Source organism: Sarcophilus harrisii, chromosome 4, assembly GCF_902635505.1.
Source record: "Sarcophilus harrisii chromosome 4, mSarHar1.11, whole genome shotgun sequence".
Lineage (NCBI taxonomy): Eukaryota > Metazoa > Chordata > Mammalia > Dasyuromorphia > Dasyuridae > Sarcophilus > Sarcophilus harrisii.
The window spans coordinates 132,686,917-132,706,378 of NC_045429.1; the positions used below are offsets into that span (position 1 = coordinate 132,686,917).

General features: G+C 37.9%; 1 protein-coding gene across 4 annotated transcripts in view; it reads right to left on the minus strand.

Moving 5' to 3' along the window:
• Positions 1–789: 789 nt before the first annotated feature.
• Positions 790–19,462, minus strand: part of TMEM181 (transmembrane protein 181) — a 101,738-nt gene continuing 83,065 nt past the window's right edge. For all 4 annotated transcript variants that reach the window (XM_031937557.1, XM_031937554.1, XM_031937556.1 and 1 more), the window contains 9 exons: positions 18,840–18,970; positions 18,488–18,579; positions 16,194–16,251; positions 9,610–9,712; positions 8,920–8,971; positions 4,804–4,886; positions 3,374–3,463; positions 3,154–3,220; positions 790–2,689 (listed from right to left, as the gene is read on the minus strand). In XM_031937557.1, the coding sequence (XP_031793417.1) occupies positions 2,611–2,689; positions 3,154–3,220; positions 3,374–3,463; positions 4,804–4,886; positions 8,920–8,971; positions 9,610–9,712; positions 16,194–16,251; positions 18,488–18,579; positions 18,840–18,970 (755 nt within the window). In that variant the 3' untranslated portion in view covers positions 790–2,610. The remainder of the gene's footprint in view (positions 2,690–3,153; positions 3,221–3,373; positions 3,464–4,803; positions 4,887–8,919; positions 8,972–9,609; positions 9,713–16,193; positions 16,252–18,487; positions 18,580–18,839; positions 18,971–19,462) is intronic.

Genomic DNA, 19,462 nt, shown 5'->3' on the forward strand with positions numbered 1-19,462 from the left:
ATCTAAGCTGTTACTAAGGAAGAACAAGAAGAGCCAGTTCTTTGGCTTTGTAGTATATATTTGCAAAGTTTGGATTCATGCCCTCAACCCTGTGAAAAAAAAATCAGAAAAAGAGTTCCAAGCAAAATGTAATGTCTAGCTTAATTACTAGGTGGTAAATATTATTCTATGTGTTAAAAGCTGAATAACAGCAAATTTTCTACATGACTGGATAATATAATACTTGAATATAAACATGTTACTCCAAATAAATGGAAAGTGCCTGGTTTAATAAAAAGAGCATTTTCCCCATAAATAGAACTCTTTCATAAATAGTTGGAATGTGAAAAAAAAATTGACAGTATTACATTTGTCAAGTAGGAACTCTATGAAATATGCAAAAATGTAAATATATATCCATTCTCCCACATTTAAGTTCAATGATGTTGACATTTGAAGAATAAAATAATAAAGATGTCAATGGAAAGCTGAATTTCACCTTGCAAGTAAAAAATGATCTTTTCAAAACAGGGCTGTACATGTGGATTTCAAAATCCCCTCACTATTTACATGAAAAACAAGAGCATTCCAAATCACAGATGACAATTATTTATAATGAAACTACTAAAATACATTCTGGAATCTATTACTGGCACAAGCCTTATCTTACCTAAAATTATTTTAAAAGTAGGCCTGATGAAAGATATATTAAAATTCTATTTTAAAAATTATTCATATCACTGACTACACAATAAAATACCAAGTAACTGACATTACAGATAAAAAAAAAACTGTAAACCTTGAATCATCTTTGTGATCTTACAGTAATTTTAATTCCAATATTGATTTTTTTTTTTTAACAAGACTTATAAAAACTACAGAAATCTAAGTGGAAGTCCATATTAAGCAATAGAGGTAATTGACGGTACCATCACATCACTAAAGGTTAACTTATGAAAAAAAGGTAATTGTAGTGTATCACCATGAAGAACATTCCCATGGACAACTGAAGTCCTAGCACTGCAGGTTAAAGAGCATAATTGTAATTGCACACAAGAGACATGTGAATGTGGGTACACAGGAGGAGAAGGGTACTGGACTACTAAGCATGCATCATACTCTTTAATCTATGCCTATTCTCCAGGACATCATCTGTTGGGTTTCCACAGTGCACATCAGGTCAAAGATTAGGAGGAAGATGCAGAAAGAAATGGGAAAGTCATCTGTACTCTGCTTTTAAATTAATCCTTCAGGAAAAGGGGAGTTGAAAATTCTTGAGGACCTTCCACACTGTGTTACCTATGGCACTGGAACTTCAAAACTGACCCATAAATAGTGACTTTTGTTAACATGAAGCTCCAATTGAGTTTCTCGGCAGAATTTTCCCTGAAATTGGTTTTCTGAACAAACTTCGTTAAAAAATTGACATGAAATTTTTAAAATTTTACTGTTTTTTCAATATACATCAGAAAAAACTTTTCAGTATACTGTTCTAGTAATTGTTTTATTTGTGTAGTGGGGCTCTGAAGTTGCATAGCCTCTACTCTATTGGATTTGTCACATTTTCCCTGCCTTAGCCCAACCCCAACATGAGAAGGGAAAATAATGTGCAGGGATCATTTTGCACTTACATGTCCTGGACTAACTGCTTAGCAGTAATACCTTTCCTACTGAAGCTATCAATGATTTAGAATGCCTATATTAGGGGGGGTGGAAGGAGCCAGTCTCTGAGACTAGTGCGTACTTGGAGGTTACACAACCCTCCTGTTGGTAAGGCGGCAGCTGAGCCTCAGCTGAATGCTTTATTTCTAAACTGGAGAATAACTTAACTCCAGCTTCTTAGTGTTTGCCACCAAATGGAGCATACTCCCCCCATGAGGCAGTCACGAGTTCTTAAGTTTCCCTTAGAGTTAAAGAAAAAAATGTCTGTGGAGAGAAGAAAGGAGAACATTGCTATTTTCCTGCATAACCATCCTATCCGGCATTTAGGAAGGGCTGCAAGGTTTGCACAGCATTTTCTCTACCTCGGATCCTTCCAGCCTCACAACCACCTTGTGAGGTAGGTGCTATGACAGGAGCTCCAAGAGGGGATGGGACTTCCTCAGAGTCACACAGCCAGGAAATACTTGAGGCAAGACCCACATGAGCTCATCCTGTCTCCAGCATTCCCTCCATTGGGCCATTTAGTGAGCTTTAAGTGCTTTGACATCACTTTGAGAGAACATGCTACAAAAGACTAGTGCATACAAAGTTAAACTCAAAATGAGGGGGACTGAGAGGCATCGGCAGCTCTGGGACACCACAGGACTTTGAAACCTTCAGTTCAGGAGCAGCTACATTGGCTCCAAGAAAATAATGCTCTGACTTAGGAGTATTCCAAGAGGCCCCCTCCCCCTCTCATCTGGCTATCCTGGTGATGCCGCCTTTGCCCAGCGCTGTCGTTTTTCCTTTGGTCCTGGTTGGTCTTTTAAAAATCAGTAAACACAAAGAGGTAAATGGAAAATGCCTTTGTTGTGAGGAAACCTTCAGCTTTTAGGCAGATGGCTAGGGAAGGCTGGAGAGCTGGAGCACTGATGGAAAACTGTCCAAGGCCTTCTCTAGCCAGCCACACCGGTCTTTGCTGGAGCACCATCAATCGCTGTCAGATTCTTCTCTGTACTTGGCTCGAATGGCCTGGCCGTTCTGCAGGGGCATTTCTTCATAGTCACTCCTATTAACAAAGAGATCTTTGAAAGCATTCCCTTTCTAACAACAGGTATATATTTAATTCTTAACTCCCCAAATGACTCAGCATTCTATGTAGTGCTCATTTCAAGGAAGACTTTGTCTCTTTTTTTTTAATATTCAATTTATATGATCTATATTCTCACCTTCCAACTCATTATACCCAATTCCATATATTCCTGAGAAAATGGCTACTTCTAGTAATCATCCATCTGAGCTTGTGTCAGTGCCCAGGGAATACAAACAGACTGCCCACTTTGTTTCTTGGGGAAATGGCCATTTTAAGTCTACTGCCTAAAAAGTGGAAAATTGTGGAGAAGAATGAAATCACATCACACAGCCTTGCTGGCTTAAGAATGTCTTGAGAGTGATCGAAAAACAATGGAGACATAAAAATGGCCAACAGAATTGCAGTGCCCAATGTTATTTCACAAGAGAAAATTACCTTACCCATAAATCACATCATCATCAGAGTCATTAAGCATGGAAAAGGCTGGATTATCTTTCAACTGTGACTCTGGAAAAAATGAACAAAAATGTCTGTTTAACTAGAAATTCTTATTACTGGTCTAATGAAATATGCAGATACTTAATAAATATGTGGCTATCTCAGCTTCTGCTGATACCTATGCAGTTACTTGGCCAAGAACCCAGAACTGAGGTCACTTACCATAGAGTGCATTCTTAGATGGTGAATACACAAAGGCCAAAGTATAGAGATAAAAGTTCAGCAAGCCATAGAAAGATAAGAATTCCGCTGGTGAGATCAGTCAAGGTTAGTAGTTCAAGTCAAGTAGTTCAAGGACACAACACAACATTTCTGTAAGTTTTCTCCTTCCCAAGCTGGGATGCTTGCTCTCTGAGCTACTCTTCTCAGTGAAACACTCAGAATTAGCCAGGACCATCGGCTTTGCTCAAAACCCCAGTCACTGATTAGGTAACACAGGGCACTGCAACCATTCAAAGTCATGCTAAATAAGATCTCCTCGTGCCCGGTAACCTATCCTCCCAATAAGATAACAATGCAGTGCCGCCTTCCACGCTTAACCAAACAACAGGGCACTCATATGGCAAAGGCACACGTGGTACAAGGTGAACCCATGAACATGCTGGTCCACTCAGCCCTTTAAATGCAATAAGGAATTCTAGGAAAGATAAGCCCTTAAATCACTAACCTCAAATAAGCCCTACAAAGTTTCCTGTGGAAATAATAAAGATATAACCCATCATAAACATTACTAGTTGTGAGATTAACAAGTTATCTTAGAGTCTATAACCAAGTACTTCAATAGCTTTAAAATGATTTCTTTAGCTCTGAAAGGCACAAAAGTGCTGTGGATAGAGAGCTGGCTGGGAGCCAGGAACCTGAATGCAAGTCCTGCCCCCTGACAAGTCCTGATATGACTTTGGGCAAGTCACTGAACTTCACAAAATTCTAGGCAACTTTACAAGGCTCTTAAATTTCACAAAAGGTGCTAACCTGCACTAGTTCAAAGTTCACTTGCCTGGGAGTTGCTTAAACCAGTGAAATCATAAACTTGGTCCCAATCCCTAACACTAGGAATAAAGTTAACTAACTGTCTAACCAGTTAGATTTACATCGCTAATGATGGCCAATACTGTAAAAATCCTTCATTTGAATAATAAAAGAAAAAATATGGAATCCTCAGGATTATTATAATTCAGTCATTTCAGTCATTTTTGACTCTTCATGATCCTATTTTGATTTTCTTGGCAGAGACACTGGAATGGCTGCCATTGCCTTCTCTAGCTCATTTTACAGACGAGGAAACTGAGGTAAAGTTAAGTGACTTGCCCAATATCCCACAACTACTAAGTGTCCATGACCAGATTTAAACTCAGGTCTTCTTGACCCCAACTCGGTACTCTATCCACTGTCAGGATGCCATCCAGTAAAGATCAGAAATTAATCAAATTAGTCCATATCAGTACTATTTTCCCTCAGTTCAAATAATCCAAAACTGAATTTATTAAACTTTTTTTTTATTCTCACAGTTATAGTGGAATTGGAATAACTCACAGTTGGAATAACTGTAACAGAGTCCTATAGACTTAAGGACTTTTGATTTAAAAGGATATAATTCTGGTAGTGATTTGATAGTTCAGCTACAAAATTGTCCTGCAACACTTGTGATCCAAACCTTAGATAAAGTATAACAATGCTGCAAAAGAAGAAAAAAGGAAAACCAAGGAAGTAAACATGTAAAGAATTGGAGTCAGAAGTTTCCACACCAGTAATTTCAGCATGCATTTTTCTCTTTTTTTTTCCCCCAATGTACTGAATGTTCAATTTCCTGAACTCTAATTTTTTTAAAAAAATATCTTTTTATTTTCAATATACATGCAAAGATAGTTTTTTCAACATTTACCCTTGAAAAGCCTTGTATTCCAAATTTTTCTCCCTCCCTTTCCCCTACTCCTTCCCCTAGCTCTAGATAGTAAGTAATCCAATACAGGTTAAACATGTGCAATTTTTATACATATTTCTACTTTTATGATTTTGATCAGTATTTTTTAACATGAGAATTTTTCTTTCCTCCTTTTCCATGGAAGTTTATCTATCTATCTACCTATCTATTTATCTATCTATCCATCTGTCCTCATATCTTTCTCCTCTCTGTACTGTCCCCCTTCATCCCACATATCACCTGTTTCTTTCTTAGAAGATGACCTTACTTCCTCCTTTATTAAAGGAGCCCTCAGTCTTAAATCAGTGTGTAGGAAGATGCTGCAGACGTTTTATCTTTACTAGGCCTTTTCTCCTTTGTATCCTCCACTGGAAAACAGGGTAGCTCTCTTCACTGTCAACATTAATCCTTCACTTGTGTCCACAATTCTATCCACTCCTGTCCCTTTCAAGACTGACCCATTTATTCACTTTCTTAGATCTTTCAATTTCTTTTTCTATCAGCTACTTTCCTACTACCTACAAACATTCTCAGGTCTCTCTAATACTAACAATCTTTACTTGAGCCTTACTCCCTTAAAACTATTTTCAATGTCTTGTTTCCCTTTCACTGTCAAATTGCTTTTTAAAAATCATCTATCCTAACTTTATTTTATTTCCTCACTACCCTCTCATTCCCTTAACCCCTTAAAATTTAACTTTTGACTCCACTACTGTACTGAGATAATTCTTTCAAAGGGTATCAATGGTCTTTTAGTTACAAAATTCTGTGGTTCTTACTCAGTTTTACTTTAATGCTATATACCACTGACCACCCCATCTTTTAATCTTTAGGAATCTGCCCATGGCCCTCTTCTCATCTTCCTCTATATTGTCTCTTCACAAGATTTTATCCATTCCCATTGTTTCATTTATCACCTCTTTGTAGATAAATTTATAGACATCTTGTTTTTCAGTATCTGCCCTGACCTCCATTTTCACTTCACCAGCTGCCCACTGGATAGGTCCACCTATATATTCTACGCTAATAGAACAATTGAGGTATTGATCTCAATTCCAACACATTTGTTCATTTGTATATTCTACCAATACTGCATTCTTCAACATTTGAAATAGAATTCATCTTCCTTTCCCTCAAAATTAAACTTTCTTGACTTTCCTATTGTTGTTGATCACTACGGTCAAAAAAATCCTCAATTATCTTTTGGTTTTTTGCCTTTCCTCTTCCTTTATATTTAATCACAGAATTTCAGTTAGAAGGGACTTTTGAAAACCTAGTTCAACTTATACCTAAATAAGAATTCTTATTACAATGTGACAGACAGCTTCTGCTTAGTAAGAAAAACCTCTTATAGTATTAGGAGGCTAACTTCTAAGGTAGCCCATTCCACTTTTGAATAGCTCTACCAGGAGCCAAGCCAGGTCAATTCTATCTTCACTATATTTTTTGCATGTACCATTCCCCCTCCACCATACTGTAATTACCCTAGCTCGACCTCTTGTCAAATAGTTCTGTGCCTGGTCTCTCTGCCCCTCATCTCTTCCTCTTCAATATTCTTTTATGTAGTTGTCCCTGTAATCCTAAACTTTCATTAACTCTCTACTGTTTCTAGGAAAAATGCATAATTCCCAGTCTAATGCTTAACATCTTTAACAATTTATTTCCTAATTATCTTTTTAGCCTACACTCTGTTCCTTTGAACAGTCTATGTTCCAGTCATACTCAATTTCTAGCCATTCCCCAATTTTGTCCCATACTTCTCTATTGGCATTCATGCCCTTCGGCTCCAGTGACTAGAATGTACTCTCTCTGTGTCTGCGTACTGAAATCCTTCTTTTCTTTCATAGCCCAGTTCAGGTACCACTTCCTCCCATCACAGTCTTCTGCAGGTCTCTGCTGAAAGTGATTTCTCCATTCTCAAATTTCTCTACAGCTTATATCTAGATTTCTTCTTTAATCTTTGTCATGTTCTGCCTGGTTATTGTGCTTATTTATGTCTATGAAATAATCTCCATTACACTGTAAGCCCTTGGGGATCAGAAGAAACTCCGTATTTCTAGTGTTTTGTCCCTAGTAGACATTTTGTAAACATTTGTAAATGAATAACATACATAAGCTTCTACTTCACTAATATCTCATTGTCTGGAAGTAACTTAGCAGAGCCAAACTCTACTCAAGTCAGAAAATGTTTGCATGTAAGACCGGGAACAGATAGATGCTGAGTATGATCTCTGAGGACCAAGCTACCTAAACTCAGAAAGGCTTGCTACCTAAAGCAGGACCCCAAGTAATGATGCTTTTGGTCACAGCAACGTGAAGAGATTCAAATTTGTAGAAACGGAAGGAATACCCACACCAAGGAAATTGCATATCTTTCAAGGTATCATCAAAATGTATGTGCACGTGCATGTGTGACAGAGAGCTCTGATAATCTGTTTCAAATTTTGTTTTGAGGGTAAAGTTCATTCTTTTCTACTCCAGTGTTCCATAAAGAGAGGTTCTATGCAAAAACTGTGATGAGAATAATGGTTTATCTTTTAAAATATTACATATTATATTATGTATCAAAAATAGTTCACAGGGCAATTATCAGAATGAATAAAGGCTTTCATCTCTATTTTGTTCCAAAATTTTCTCAACCCTTTGTTTAAGGAGAATGCCAGTGCAGCATTTTAAATTTCTGTTGACATCTTTTAAGCTTCAAACTGTCTGCTGCCACAATGGTTTACTCAACTACATATTATATGTAGAAGGATACACTAAAACACTGAGCCCCACATTCCCATATGGATGTCTTTACCTTTACATACCAAGGGAATCAGAAGTGAGAGCCACTTCCTTTGAATCCTAGCTACCAGAAAACCATACTGTTTTCTTTTTTTTCCTGTATTCTACTCTGATGAGGAAGAAACCATTGGCAAAAGAATAAGCCAAAACCTGGAAATGATTTTTAAAAATACTTTTGGGGACACTATACTTAATAATCCAAAGTATCACATTTTAGAAAGAAGGCATGATCTAGTGATAGAGGGCAAAACTAAAGTCCTGCCTCTGACACACACTGGCTGGGTGATCCTGCACAAGTCACCAAAGTTTTCAGCACCCAAGAAAAGTCTCCAAAAGGATAAACTGCATAGCAACAGCAGGAGGGAAATTCTTTCTTGAGAGATCTCTATGCTCTTGAAATCCCAGTTCAGCCCTTTCCCTTCTATCTCCCCTATCCACACCCACTCCTCTGCCCCAACATATAACCATATGGTGATAACTAATGTTCAGGATGAATGAATGAATGAAAAGCTGATTATTAAGTGCTTCCCATGTGCCAAGCTAAAGATAGAAAAAGAAATTAGTGTAACTACAAAGCCCTGAAGAGCCAGGAGTGTTCAATGTATTTTACTAGGATTGAATCTTTCTGAAAAATCACTAGGGTACAGAGAACAATTCTTGTAATATTTAATGAATGAAAACATCCTATCCCATGATCATTCAGAATGCCAGGGAGGTGAATGTTCTTGGTTTTGCCAGATGGATGGCAGCGGGCGATGGCTTTTCCTCTCTACCACCCACCTGCTTGGCACCTGGCATTTCTCCCATTTGACATGAGGGAGTTGGAAATCCATCAGCACACTATGACATATCTAGCGGATGAATAAGACACCATTTAGCCCTATGTATTGGGCTAGAACTTTTATGTTGAAACATTATTCAAAAGGAGAAAAGAGAAACAAAAACAAAACAAAACAAAGATTTTTTAGTTATTTTTCTTCTGAATAAAAGGTTTCCTTACCTAATGACAAGTACTACGAAGGTCAATGCAGTCAAGAATTTTAACCTGAGATCTGGAAATGACAAGTCAAAAATGACAATTTAAGACAGTCTCTTAGCAGTAAACATTCCCCTATCATAGAAAACTTTTCATTACAAACTATCCAAATTTGGGCTTTGAACATGCCTCTTTATATCCAAGAAGTATTACTTACTCAAGAATAATAGCTCAATTTTATACTTCACTTTAAGGTTTACAAAGGTAAAATATCAGCTATGTTTGAAAAGCATCTTATAGGCAGGATTATAATTTTTGCTTTGGCAAATATTTAAGTGAGGGAATCCTTGGCTGCTCTTAAAGCAGGAAAAGCTCAGAAATGGCCCCTGTGTTCTTTCAGCATCATGCTGCAGCAGCAGCGGCAGCAGGTATGTGACAACTTTAAAAAGGTCATTGATTGTTTTAAAAAGCATCAGTCCAAAAAGGCCAAGTCTAAATGGCTTCCTCTGGATCCCTCCTGTGCTTCATAATTGAGCATTGTCTAGAACTCTGAGGGTTTCTTAGAAGCTACAGTACTCTGACCCACCTGTCTTGCTCTTGATAAGACTGGAACTGCTCAAAAGACTCCAGGAAAAAAACCTTCATTCATCTGGGCAATCATTAGCTCCCCCAGGCACCAATTTAGGTGGTAACCAATGTCAGGAGAAGACTTACCAACATAAGGCATATGGCGAAGTTCTGAGCAAGCCCTCACAATCAAGAACAAAAGGTATAAAATATACATGCCAGCAACCACCAGAAAAAAAACCTTCATCCCCTGAAAACAAACAAGACATAAGTATCATTTAAACTTTCTCAGCACAGGATCACAGGAGTACCAACTCTTACGGTGTTCAAAAAGGAGGCCAGGAGAAGAGATTTGGGGACTTTGTTGGACTCAGTCCAACATCTTTATTTTATGAATGCATGGAGACTCTTAAAGACTGTTCAAGCTCATATGGTTCTATGCAGTAGAGTCACACCTATACCTCACAACTTCCTGTTCATTAAAATAAAAATGGATTAGGATGTTTAAGAGCAAACTGCAAAAAATAATGACCTTATGTTGGAATGTTGCTTGAGTTTTCTGCATGGCTTTTGGCAAATCATGTAATACTTCTCTCTATGCTAACTGGGAAGAGCAACAAAAATATGTGCTTACAATTGTTGGACATTTTGTACATCATTAGCATCTTTAGAAAAAGCAGACCTGAAACAGAATGATTTGTTTTACAGGAAAGAAAGACAAAATATCCCTTAGATCACTCAGGCCCAGAAACCAAAACTCTCTGGCTTTAATGAGTAGTAGATGAAGGAATCTCAAAAATTGAGAACCTTGTAAAACTTATAAAGAGGTTAGACGATTTAAATAAGGTAAAACCTCAAATTCTTGGTTTGTACATAGGAAATACAGGGTTTCAAATATTACCAGAGGTACTATTGAGTACTATTAAAAAGAAAGATTAGACAGAGAGGAAATTCCTATTCCTGAGTTTCCAGCTTTTCTCCCAACTCACGATTCTCCCTTACTAAACCTCTGTACCCCCATTCTCAACTCATATTCACTACTCACACACTTCTAAACATTTTGTGCAATGAGTGCCTTTCTTCACACCATTTGTCTCCCTTCTTCTCTTCTCAATACAAAAACAAAGTCAAGTATTGCATCACACGCACAATGGAAACATAAATAATGCTGGTGATGACTGCCTATCTCCCAGTCTAGGACAGACCAAAGGAAAGGTTGAGCCCCTGGGACCCCAAGAAGCCTGGTGTCCTATTCTCAGGGGAAGGAGATGTGTCCTTGGCAACATGGCAAGTAAGGAGCATAGAGATATGGAATTGTCTATAACAGGACTTTTTAAACTTTTCCCACTCAAAACCTCTTTTCACCCAAGAAATATTTATGCAACCACAGGTATATAGGTATACAAATCAATCATTTATTGATTACAAATCACAATTTTGTGACCCCCCACATTTAGTGACATGGGGCTGTGAACCACAATTAAAGAAGCTTTGCTCTATAAAAGACCTAATTTACCATCTTGCCTTCCCCCCAAAACCTGAAATTTGGGGAGTTACATTCTCATACTGTAGCATAGTAAGAAAGAACACTTATTGTTATAAGAAATCTGATCTGGAATCCAAACTCCTTATGAAATATGTGACCACAGACAAGTGATTTCACATCTTCCTGAGCCTCTATTTCCTCATCTGTAAAACTGGGATAGTTAACTTGTGGAATCACTGGGATGCTCAAATGAGATACTATAAATAATATACTTGGCAAAACTTAAGACATTACAAAACACACAAGACTTTGTAATTAAGATTTCTACTTCACCTGACGAGAGGGGAAGGAAGCGGCTGGTCACACCTTCACAGGACAATCCTAAGTCTTTCTCAGCAATTACCTGGAGCACGCTGGGTTTATGTGACAGAGAGGTGCCTTGGTTCTGAGGCTTTCCCTACAGTGAGGACAAATTGCTAGGCTTGGCCACAGGGGACATAGCTCTCCGGCTGGCAAGGAGGTGGAGAAAAGCCGAAGATGGAAAAAGGACTTGTATAAGGCATCCTTGCCTAGGATTACAAAGAATGTCTTTGGTCTCAGCCCAATAACTATGGCTAAAAATTCTCTTGATTGTGTGGGTACTGCTTTTCCTGACCAAGTGGTAACTGCCTGAGGACAGACTAAGTGTCTTTGGTTCTTTGCCTTGCTTGCGAGAATGACTTCCCTGTGTAGCTGAAAGAACACTGGTTTGGGAGTTGGGAGGGAGCAGGTAGTGAGAAAAGGAGGGATAAATGATAAATGGGAAGGGGAAGAAAACAAGAAAGGGAAGGAGAGAAGGAAGGATTTGTTATGTGTTTGCTATGTATCAAGCCCTTATAATATTATCACATCTGATTCTCACAATAACCCTGGAAGGCAGGTGCTGTTATTGTCCCCATTTTACACTTAAGGAAACTGAGGCAGAGAGAGATTAATTCTGTTCAGGTTCACACAGCCAATAAAGGGCTGAGGCTGGATTTGAACTCAGGTCTTCCTGACTCGCTCAATCATCTTTCTAGTGTATATACCATATCACCTGGCTGTCTAGGAAGAGGCAACCTTGGTTATAATTTTGGTCTTTGTGATCTTTCATAAATCACTGAATTTATCTGGATTTCAAATTCCTCGCCCATCAGATAAGGGAATCCCTAAGGCAGCTGAGTGGCTCAGAAGAGACAGCACTGAGCCTGTAGACAGGAGTTCAAATCCATCCTAGCTGGGCAAGTCACATCCTCTGCCTGCCTCGGTTTCTTCATCTATAAAGTGGGGATAGATGATGGCTCCTCCCTCTCAGAACTGTTGTAAGGACAAAACGACATAAAAGTTGAAAAGCTCTCAGCCCATAGTAGATGCTTGAGGTTTCTCCTCTCCCATTTCTTTCTAAGTTGAATATTCTATGATTTTCTTCTGAAAAGGCCATACTCTACTGCCAGAAACAGTCTGGCAGCAGGACCCAGATGACTGCTCAGGCGCTCTGCCGTCATTCACATGACAAAAACCCCAGCAACTGCTTCAGAAGCAAGGCCTTGCATCCCCAGGAAACGTTGGCTTGGGCTCAAAGGATCGTCGGGGAATCTGGGGCCCTCTAATGGCCTGCTTTTGCTTCGCTGTCTGAATGGCAGGAAAATCGTAGTTTGGCTTAACTCTTGAAAGTTTACAAAATGCTTGCTTCAAAATCACCTCCTAGAGACAGGCAGTAGGTATGTGTGGCTACCTGGGTGAATGGGTGGGTGGATGTAAGTGTATGTGTGCGCAAGCATGTCTGCATGCACATAGGTCTGTGGGCATGGGTTACTATCCCGATTTTTTAGATTGTTAAAGTGAGTGTCAGAGAAGTTGGGTCTTATTCATGGTCGCACAGCTAACAGCCCAGATCTGAATTCCAGTCTCTTGACTCCTAAATCCAGCCTTCTTTCTGCTACACAATGGAAGAACATACTCTAATATAAAGCAAACTTCTCCCTTCAAGACTGTGAGCTTTAGTAGCTAAAAGTCTCATTTGACCTATTACTGAGCTAAGATCCTGGCACAGGAAGGCTCACACCAATTTTTCAAACAAACTCATCTTCCAATGAAGAAAGGTCTCCCCAGATGCTCAAGCCACAGAATCTCAAAGCATAAGAGGCTCAGAGACCATCTAGCCCAACTCCTGTCTGAACAACACTGCAGACAATCCATCAGCCACCCTTTGCTTGCAGGCCTCCAGTGAGGAAGAGCACATCCCCTTCCTGGGCAACACACTCCACTTGTAAAGAGTCTGGTTTGTTTTTCTTTATCAAGCCCTCTTGAGTCCAAGCAGGACTTCTTCTTGACAGCACTTCAAACACCTGAACCCAACTCTTATATCCCCTCTGAGTCTTCTCTTTTTCAGGTGAAGTACCCCCAATTCCTTCACCTGGTCTTCATTTGGCTCCTTTCTTTGGAATGTGCTCCAACTTACTGTCCTAAAAAATGACCCCCCAGACACTAATACATTGTTGGTGGAATTGTGAACACATCCAGCCATTCTGGAGAGCAGTTTGGAACTATGCTCAAAAAGTTATCAAACTGTGCATATATCCTTTGATCCTTCAGTGTTACTACTGAGCTTATATCCCAGAGAGATCTTAAAGAAGGGAAAGGGACCTGTATGTGCACGAATGTTTGTGGCAGCCCTCTTTGTAGTGGCCAGAAACTGGAAACTGAGTGGATGCCCATCAATTGGAGAATGACTGAATAAATTGCGATATCTGAATGTTATGGAATATTATTTATTTATTTATTTTTTAATTAAATAACTTTTTATTGACAGAACCCATGCCAGGGTAATTTTTAAAAATTTTTTTTAAATTAAATAACTTTTTATTGACAGAACCCATGCCAGGGTAATTTTTTACAACATTATCCCTTGCACTCACTTCTGTTCCGATTTTTCCCCTCCCTCCCTCCACCCTCTCCCCAAGATGGCAAGCAGTCCTATACATGTTAAATAGATTACAGTAGATCTTGGATACAATATATGTGTGCAAAACCAAACAGTTTTCTTGCTGTTCAGGGAGAATTGGATTTAGAAGGTATAAATAACCTGGGAAGAAGAACAAAAATGCAAGCAGTTTACATTTTTTCCCAGTGTTCTTTCTTTGGGTATAGCTGCTTCTGTCCATCCTTGATCAATTGAAACTAAGTTAGATCTTGTCTTTGTTGAAGAAATCCATTTCCATCAGAATACATCCTCATACAGTATCACTGTTGAGGTATATAATGATTTCCTGGTTCTGCTCATTTCGCTCAGCATCAGTTCATGTAAGTCTTGCCAATCCTCTCTGTATTTGTCCTGCTGGTCATTTCTTACTGAACAATAATATTATTATGGAATATTACTGTTCAGTAAGAAATGACCAACAGAATGATTTCAGAAAGGCCTGGAGTCTCTTATGAGCAGGGCCAGGAGATCATTATATACTTCAACAACACTATATGATGATCAATTCTGATGGACCTGGCCATTCTCAGCAATGAGATGAACCAAATCAGTTCCAATAGAGCAGTAATGAACTGAACCAGCTACGCCCAGGGAAAGAACTCTGGGAGATGAGTAGGAATCACTACATAGAATTCCTAATCCCTCTATTTTTGTCCGCCTGCATTTTTGATTTCTTTCACAGACTAATTGTACACGATTTCAAAGTCTGATTCTTTTTATACAGCAAATTGCTGTTAGGACATGTATACTTATATTGTATTTAATTTATACATTAACATATTTAACATGTATTGGTTAACCTGCCATGGGGGGGGGGGGAGGGAGGAGGGGAAAAATTGGAACAAAAGGTTTTGCTATTGTCAATGCTGAAAAAAATTACCCATATATATATATCTTGTAAATAAAAAGCTATAATAAAAAAAATTATAATTGAAAAAAAAAATGACCCCCAGGTCTGAATACGACTTTCAAGGTGTGCTACAATTGAGTCAAAATTCTAAGGGACTAGCACTCTGCCTTTCTTAACACAACTAAGATTACATCTGAGTTTTTGGCTACATTGACTTACACTGACCTTATAGTTCTCTAAATGCCCCTTTTAGGATGAATTGATTTCTTTCTCCATATTGTATTTAGGAAGTTTTGTCTTTTTTTTCCTAACCAAAGGTAAGATTTTAAATTTATTCCTATTAAATTTCATCTTCTTAGCCTGGGCTCAATATTTGGGCCTATCAGGATCTTTTGGAGTATCTCGTTTTCCAATATACTGGGTATCCTTCCTCACATTTGTTCTCTGGCTTTAAGTTTGACCATTAAAATTATAATCAATTAGTCAATAAGTATTTATGAAATGCTTGCTATGTACCAGGCAGTGGAGTAAGTGTTGGGAGTACAAAGAAAGGCAAAAACATGATCCATGCCCTCAAGGAGTTCACATCCTACTGGGGAAAACAATATATAAATAACTGTACATATAAGGCACATACACAGTAGCAGGAGGAGAAATCAGGAAGGACCTGTTGCAGAAGGTGGGATCTGAGCTGGGTCTTGAAGCAGTAAGAGGACTTTGGGAAGAATATTCCAGGTATGAGGGACAGTGAAAAGACAAAAGTCTGGAGGTAGAACACTTAGTGCAAGTAGGTTAATATGGCTGGATTGGAGAGTGTGTGAGGAGGGAAGTAAAGTGTTAAGGAGATTAGAGAGTAATAAAGGGCTTTATTATTTGTTCCTTGAGTTTTTAGTAAGCATGAGGAGGTGGGGAGACAATATGGTCAGATCTATGCTTTAGGAAAATCACTTAGGCGAAAATTGGAATGGGAATATCAGAGTCATGGGGGACCAGCCCAACTCTGTTTATATGCTCAAAGGGAAGGAATGAGTGCCTGAAATCTGGCTAGCAACAGACAACCCAAAGGAAGAATCACAAAATCTGACAGTTATGCACCCTTCCATTCAACTAAAAGACCAATTCAATGAACAATAAAACAAAACTTGTTTTTAAGTTGGCTATGACTGGATAAGAATATAAACAATTTCTTTCTCTTTCTTGGTATATCAGGAATGACCTATCCAAAATCCTGGGAAATGAAAAGCCCGGGTGGAGGATTACATTTCTTACACACTTTTCTCAGGAAGTTTCCTTTTCTGAAACTTTCCTTAACAATTCTAGATATAAAATGACCCCATTCCAAAAGTCTGATTTAAAATTACTTTCTAAGTTCTGATTTCACAAACTACCTTTACCTGAAAATTGCCAGTGTCAACTCTATACTGGTACATTGGGTCATGCAATTCATTTACCCTAAAAAAAAAAAAAAAAAAAAGATCAAACATTATTATATAACCAAATCCTAGATTATTCATTTTTAATAACTATCTGATTTTTGACTGGCTAGTATGACAAAAAATGAAAAATGATAAATGTTTAAAGGGATGTAGGAAAACTGGGACACTACTGTACTGTTGATGAAGTTGCAAAGTGATGCAATCATTCTGGAGAACAATTTGGAATTGTATCTAGAAGGCTTTTTATAAAACTGTACTTATTGAGGTGATTCAGGGCAATTCCAACAGATTTGTGATGGAGAGAGCCATCTACATCTAGAGCCAGAACTATGGGGACTGAATGTTGGTCACAACATAGTATTTTCACCTTTTTTGTTGTTGTTTGCTTGTTTGCTTTTTACTTTGTCATTCCCCGCCCCCCCTTTGATCTGATTTTTCTTGTGCAGCATAATAAATGTGGATGTTAAGAAGAATTGCACATGTTTAACCTATATTGGATTACTTGCTATCTATGGGAGGGGAAAGATGGGGAAGGAGGGAGAAAATTTTGGAACATAAGATTTTGTAAGGATGAATGCTGAAAACTATCTTTGCATGTATTTTGAAAAATAAAACGCTATTATTATATTACAAAAAAACCTGTACATATTCTTTGAACTAGCAATACCACTACTAAGTCTATATTCCAAAGACATTAAAAAAAGGAAAGGATCTATTTGTACAAAAAAATTTATAGAAGTTCTTTTTGTGGTGGCTAAGAATAAGAAATCAAGAGGATGTTCATCAACTTGGGAATGGCTAAACAAGCTGTGGTATATGACTATGATAGAATGTTATTGTGCTATAAAAAATGACAAATGGGATGATTTCAGAAAAGCCTAGAAAGAACTGTAGGAAATTGATGCAAAGTGAAGTGAGCAGAACAAAGAGAATGTTGAACACAGTAACAGCAATAGTGAGCAATGAAGAACTGTGAATGACTTAGCTCATTTTAGCATACAATGACCTAATGCAATCCCAAAGGACTCATGATAAAGCATGCCACCTGTCTCCAGAGAAAGAACTGATGATGTTTGAATACAGACTGAAGCCTACTATTTTTTCTATTCTTTCTTATTTGAGTCCTCTTATACAAAATAACTAGTATTAAAATGTTGTTCATGATTGCTTACCATGTCAGAGAGGGGGGAGAGAAGGAAGGAAAGGAAGAATAGAATCTGGAACTCAAAACTTTAAAAAAATGTTTAAAAATCGTTTCGACATGTAATTAAGAAATATATGTGTGTGTATTTCTAATTATTTGACTTTAAAAAATATCAACACTATCAACAAATTTAAGACTTTAAAAGCAATCCCAAATTTTCCAGAAATCTTAAGCCTCATGCTTTACGTTAAAAAAAATAGTAATTTTGTTAACTCAGGAAAAGTTCACACAATCAGATAAATGTTAAGTGAGTATTCTACAGCCAATAGCAGAATATGGTTTTCAGTGAGAAATATAGCATTTTATCTCATTAAAGTTTCCAATTAAAAGATTATTTCATCTGCAGGTCCTATATTTGACAATTCTTACAAATACCCTTTGATAATATCAGTGTCCCCAAAAAGATAGGTTCAGCTTTTCAGTAGGTCTGAAGGATAAAAGACCATAAAGAAAAATGATGAATCAGAGGAAACATCTAGAATAATTGGCTAACAATAATAATCTTATAGACAAATAAGAACTTAAAGGGAATGAGTTTAGAACTCTGTAATATTATTTGCTATGACATTACATTGGCTACATGATTAGCCAAAGCATGTTCTATAATCTAACATTTACCCTGAGTGTCTCTAATGGCCAACCTATAAAAAGGAACACTATAATTGTACTATGTTTGTATAAGGGTATAAATACTAATGAAGAACATCCACAATAATCTGATTGAAAGAAGTGCTACAGACATAACAAACAAAACAATACCAAGCATGTTAATAATTGACATGGGACAACATCTTTTCTCAACTAAAGCATTTTGCCTATACATCAGAGAGACTCAAATAAAGCTGGTCTTCTCCATCTCTGGCTACCACCATTTCATGTGTCCCTTTAATTCTGAGAATAAAACAGTCATTTAGTAGACATATAAAATGTAGCAGGATCCTTTTAGATGATCTAACACCATATGAAGAGACCACAGATTTTTATGATGGTTGTCTTCCTTTCTAAAGAGAATTTGGTATTGCATTTAGTATACAATGAAATTACTCACGTTTGCCATATTCCTAATGTGACAGAAGCCAACCACAGAAGTCCAACAATAAAGAATTTAGGAAAATAGAATGTTAAGCATTTTCTTTCTCCCTATTGAAATAAAAAGAAAGAAGAAAAATTTTTATCAATGATATTAATTCTAGCCAAAACTTGCCTTTAGATAATTTTACACTGTTAAGCAGAGTAATGAAGATGGTCCCTATAGATGTCCTTGTTTTTGAAAAGCCTGCTCAGAGCAAGAGGGGGGAAAAAAGACCAATGTGGCAATGTTACCTCCTTAGCAGTAAGAAAGGAAAGAATGGCTGGCTTTTTAGAGCTTCCTGTGGGGTAGCTGACTGTCCTCTGCTCACCTGTACCCGGATTCCATGATATACACAGAGCCAGAAGAGTAACAATGCACAGAGGAACACAGACTGGAAGAGGTCATCCAGCATGCCAGGAAACCAACTGTTCACCAAGAAGGAAAGGGGGAAGAATGGATCTGGAAGACAATATTAAAATATCTCATTATAAAAGAGCCAGTAATAACTCACATATATAAAGTGCCTTGTAAAGCACTTTCTTCATAACAAACCAGGGATAAAGCAGGCAATGAAAAGTGTCATTATTCTCATTTCATATATCATGAAACTGAGGCATGGAGAAGCAACGTGTCCAATGTCACATGACTCCATGCTCAGAACCCTTTCTAGTTAACCATGTTGCTTTTTCTAATCATTATTAAGAAGACAGGAGAAGGATGGGGAAAACTCACCACCTACTTTTTATCCCCAAGGCCGATTCAAAGGCTCTGATTTTTTTTTTAAACCTGAGAGCAGATTAACAGATTGTTCTAGCAATAATCACTGAGTGCCGTATGCTGTCGCCACTGGATCCTCGCTGCAGGCTTGGGAATCCAGAATGCTGTCAGCACCAGGAGCATACAAATTTTGGAGCAGATAATGAAGAGCAGACAGCAGCACTTGGCTACCTT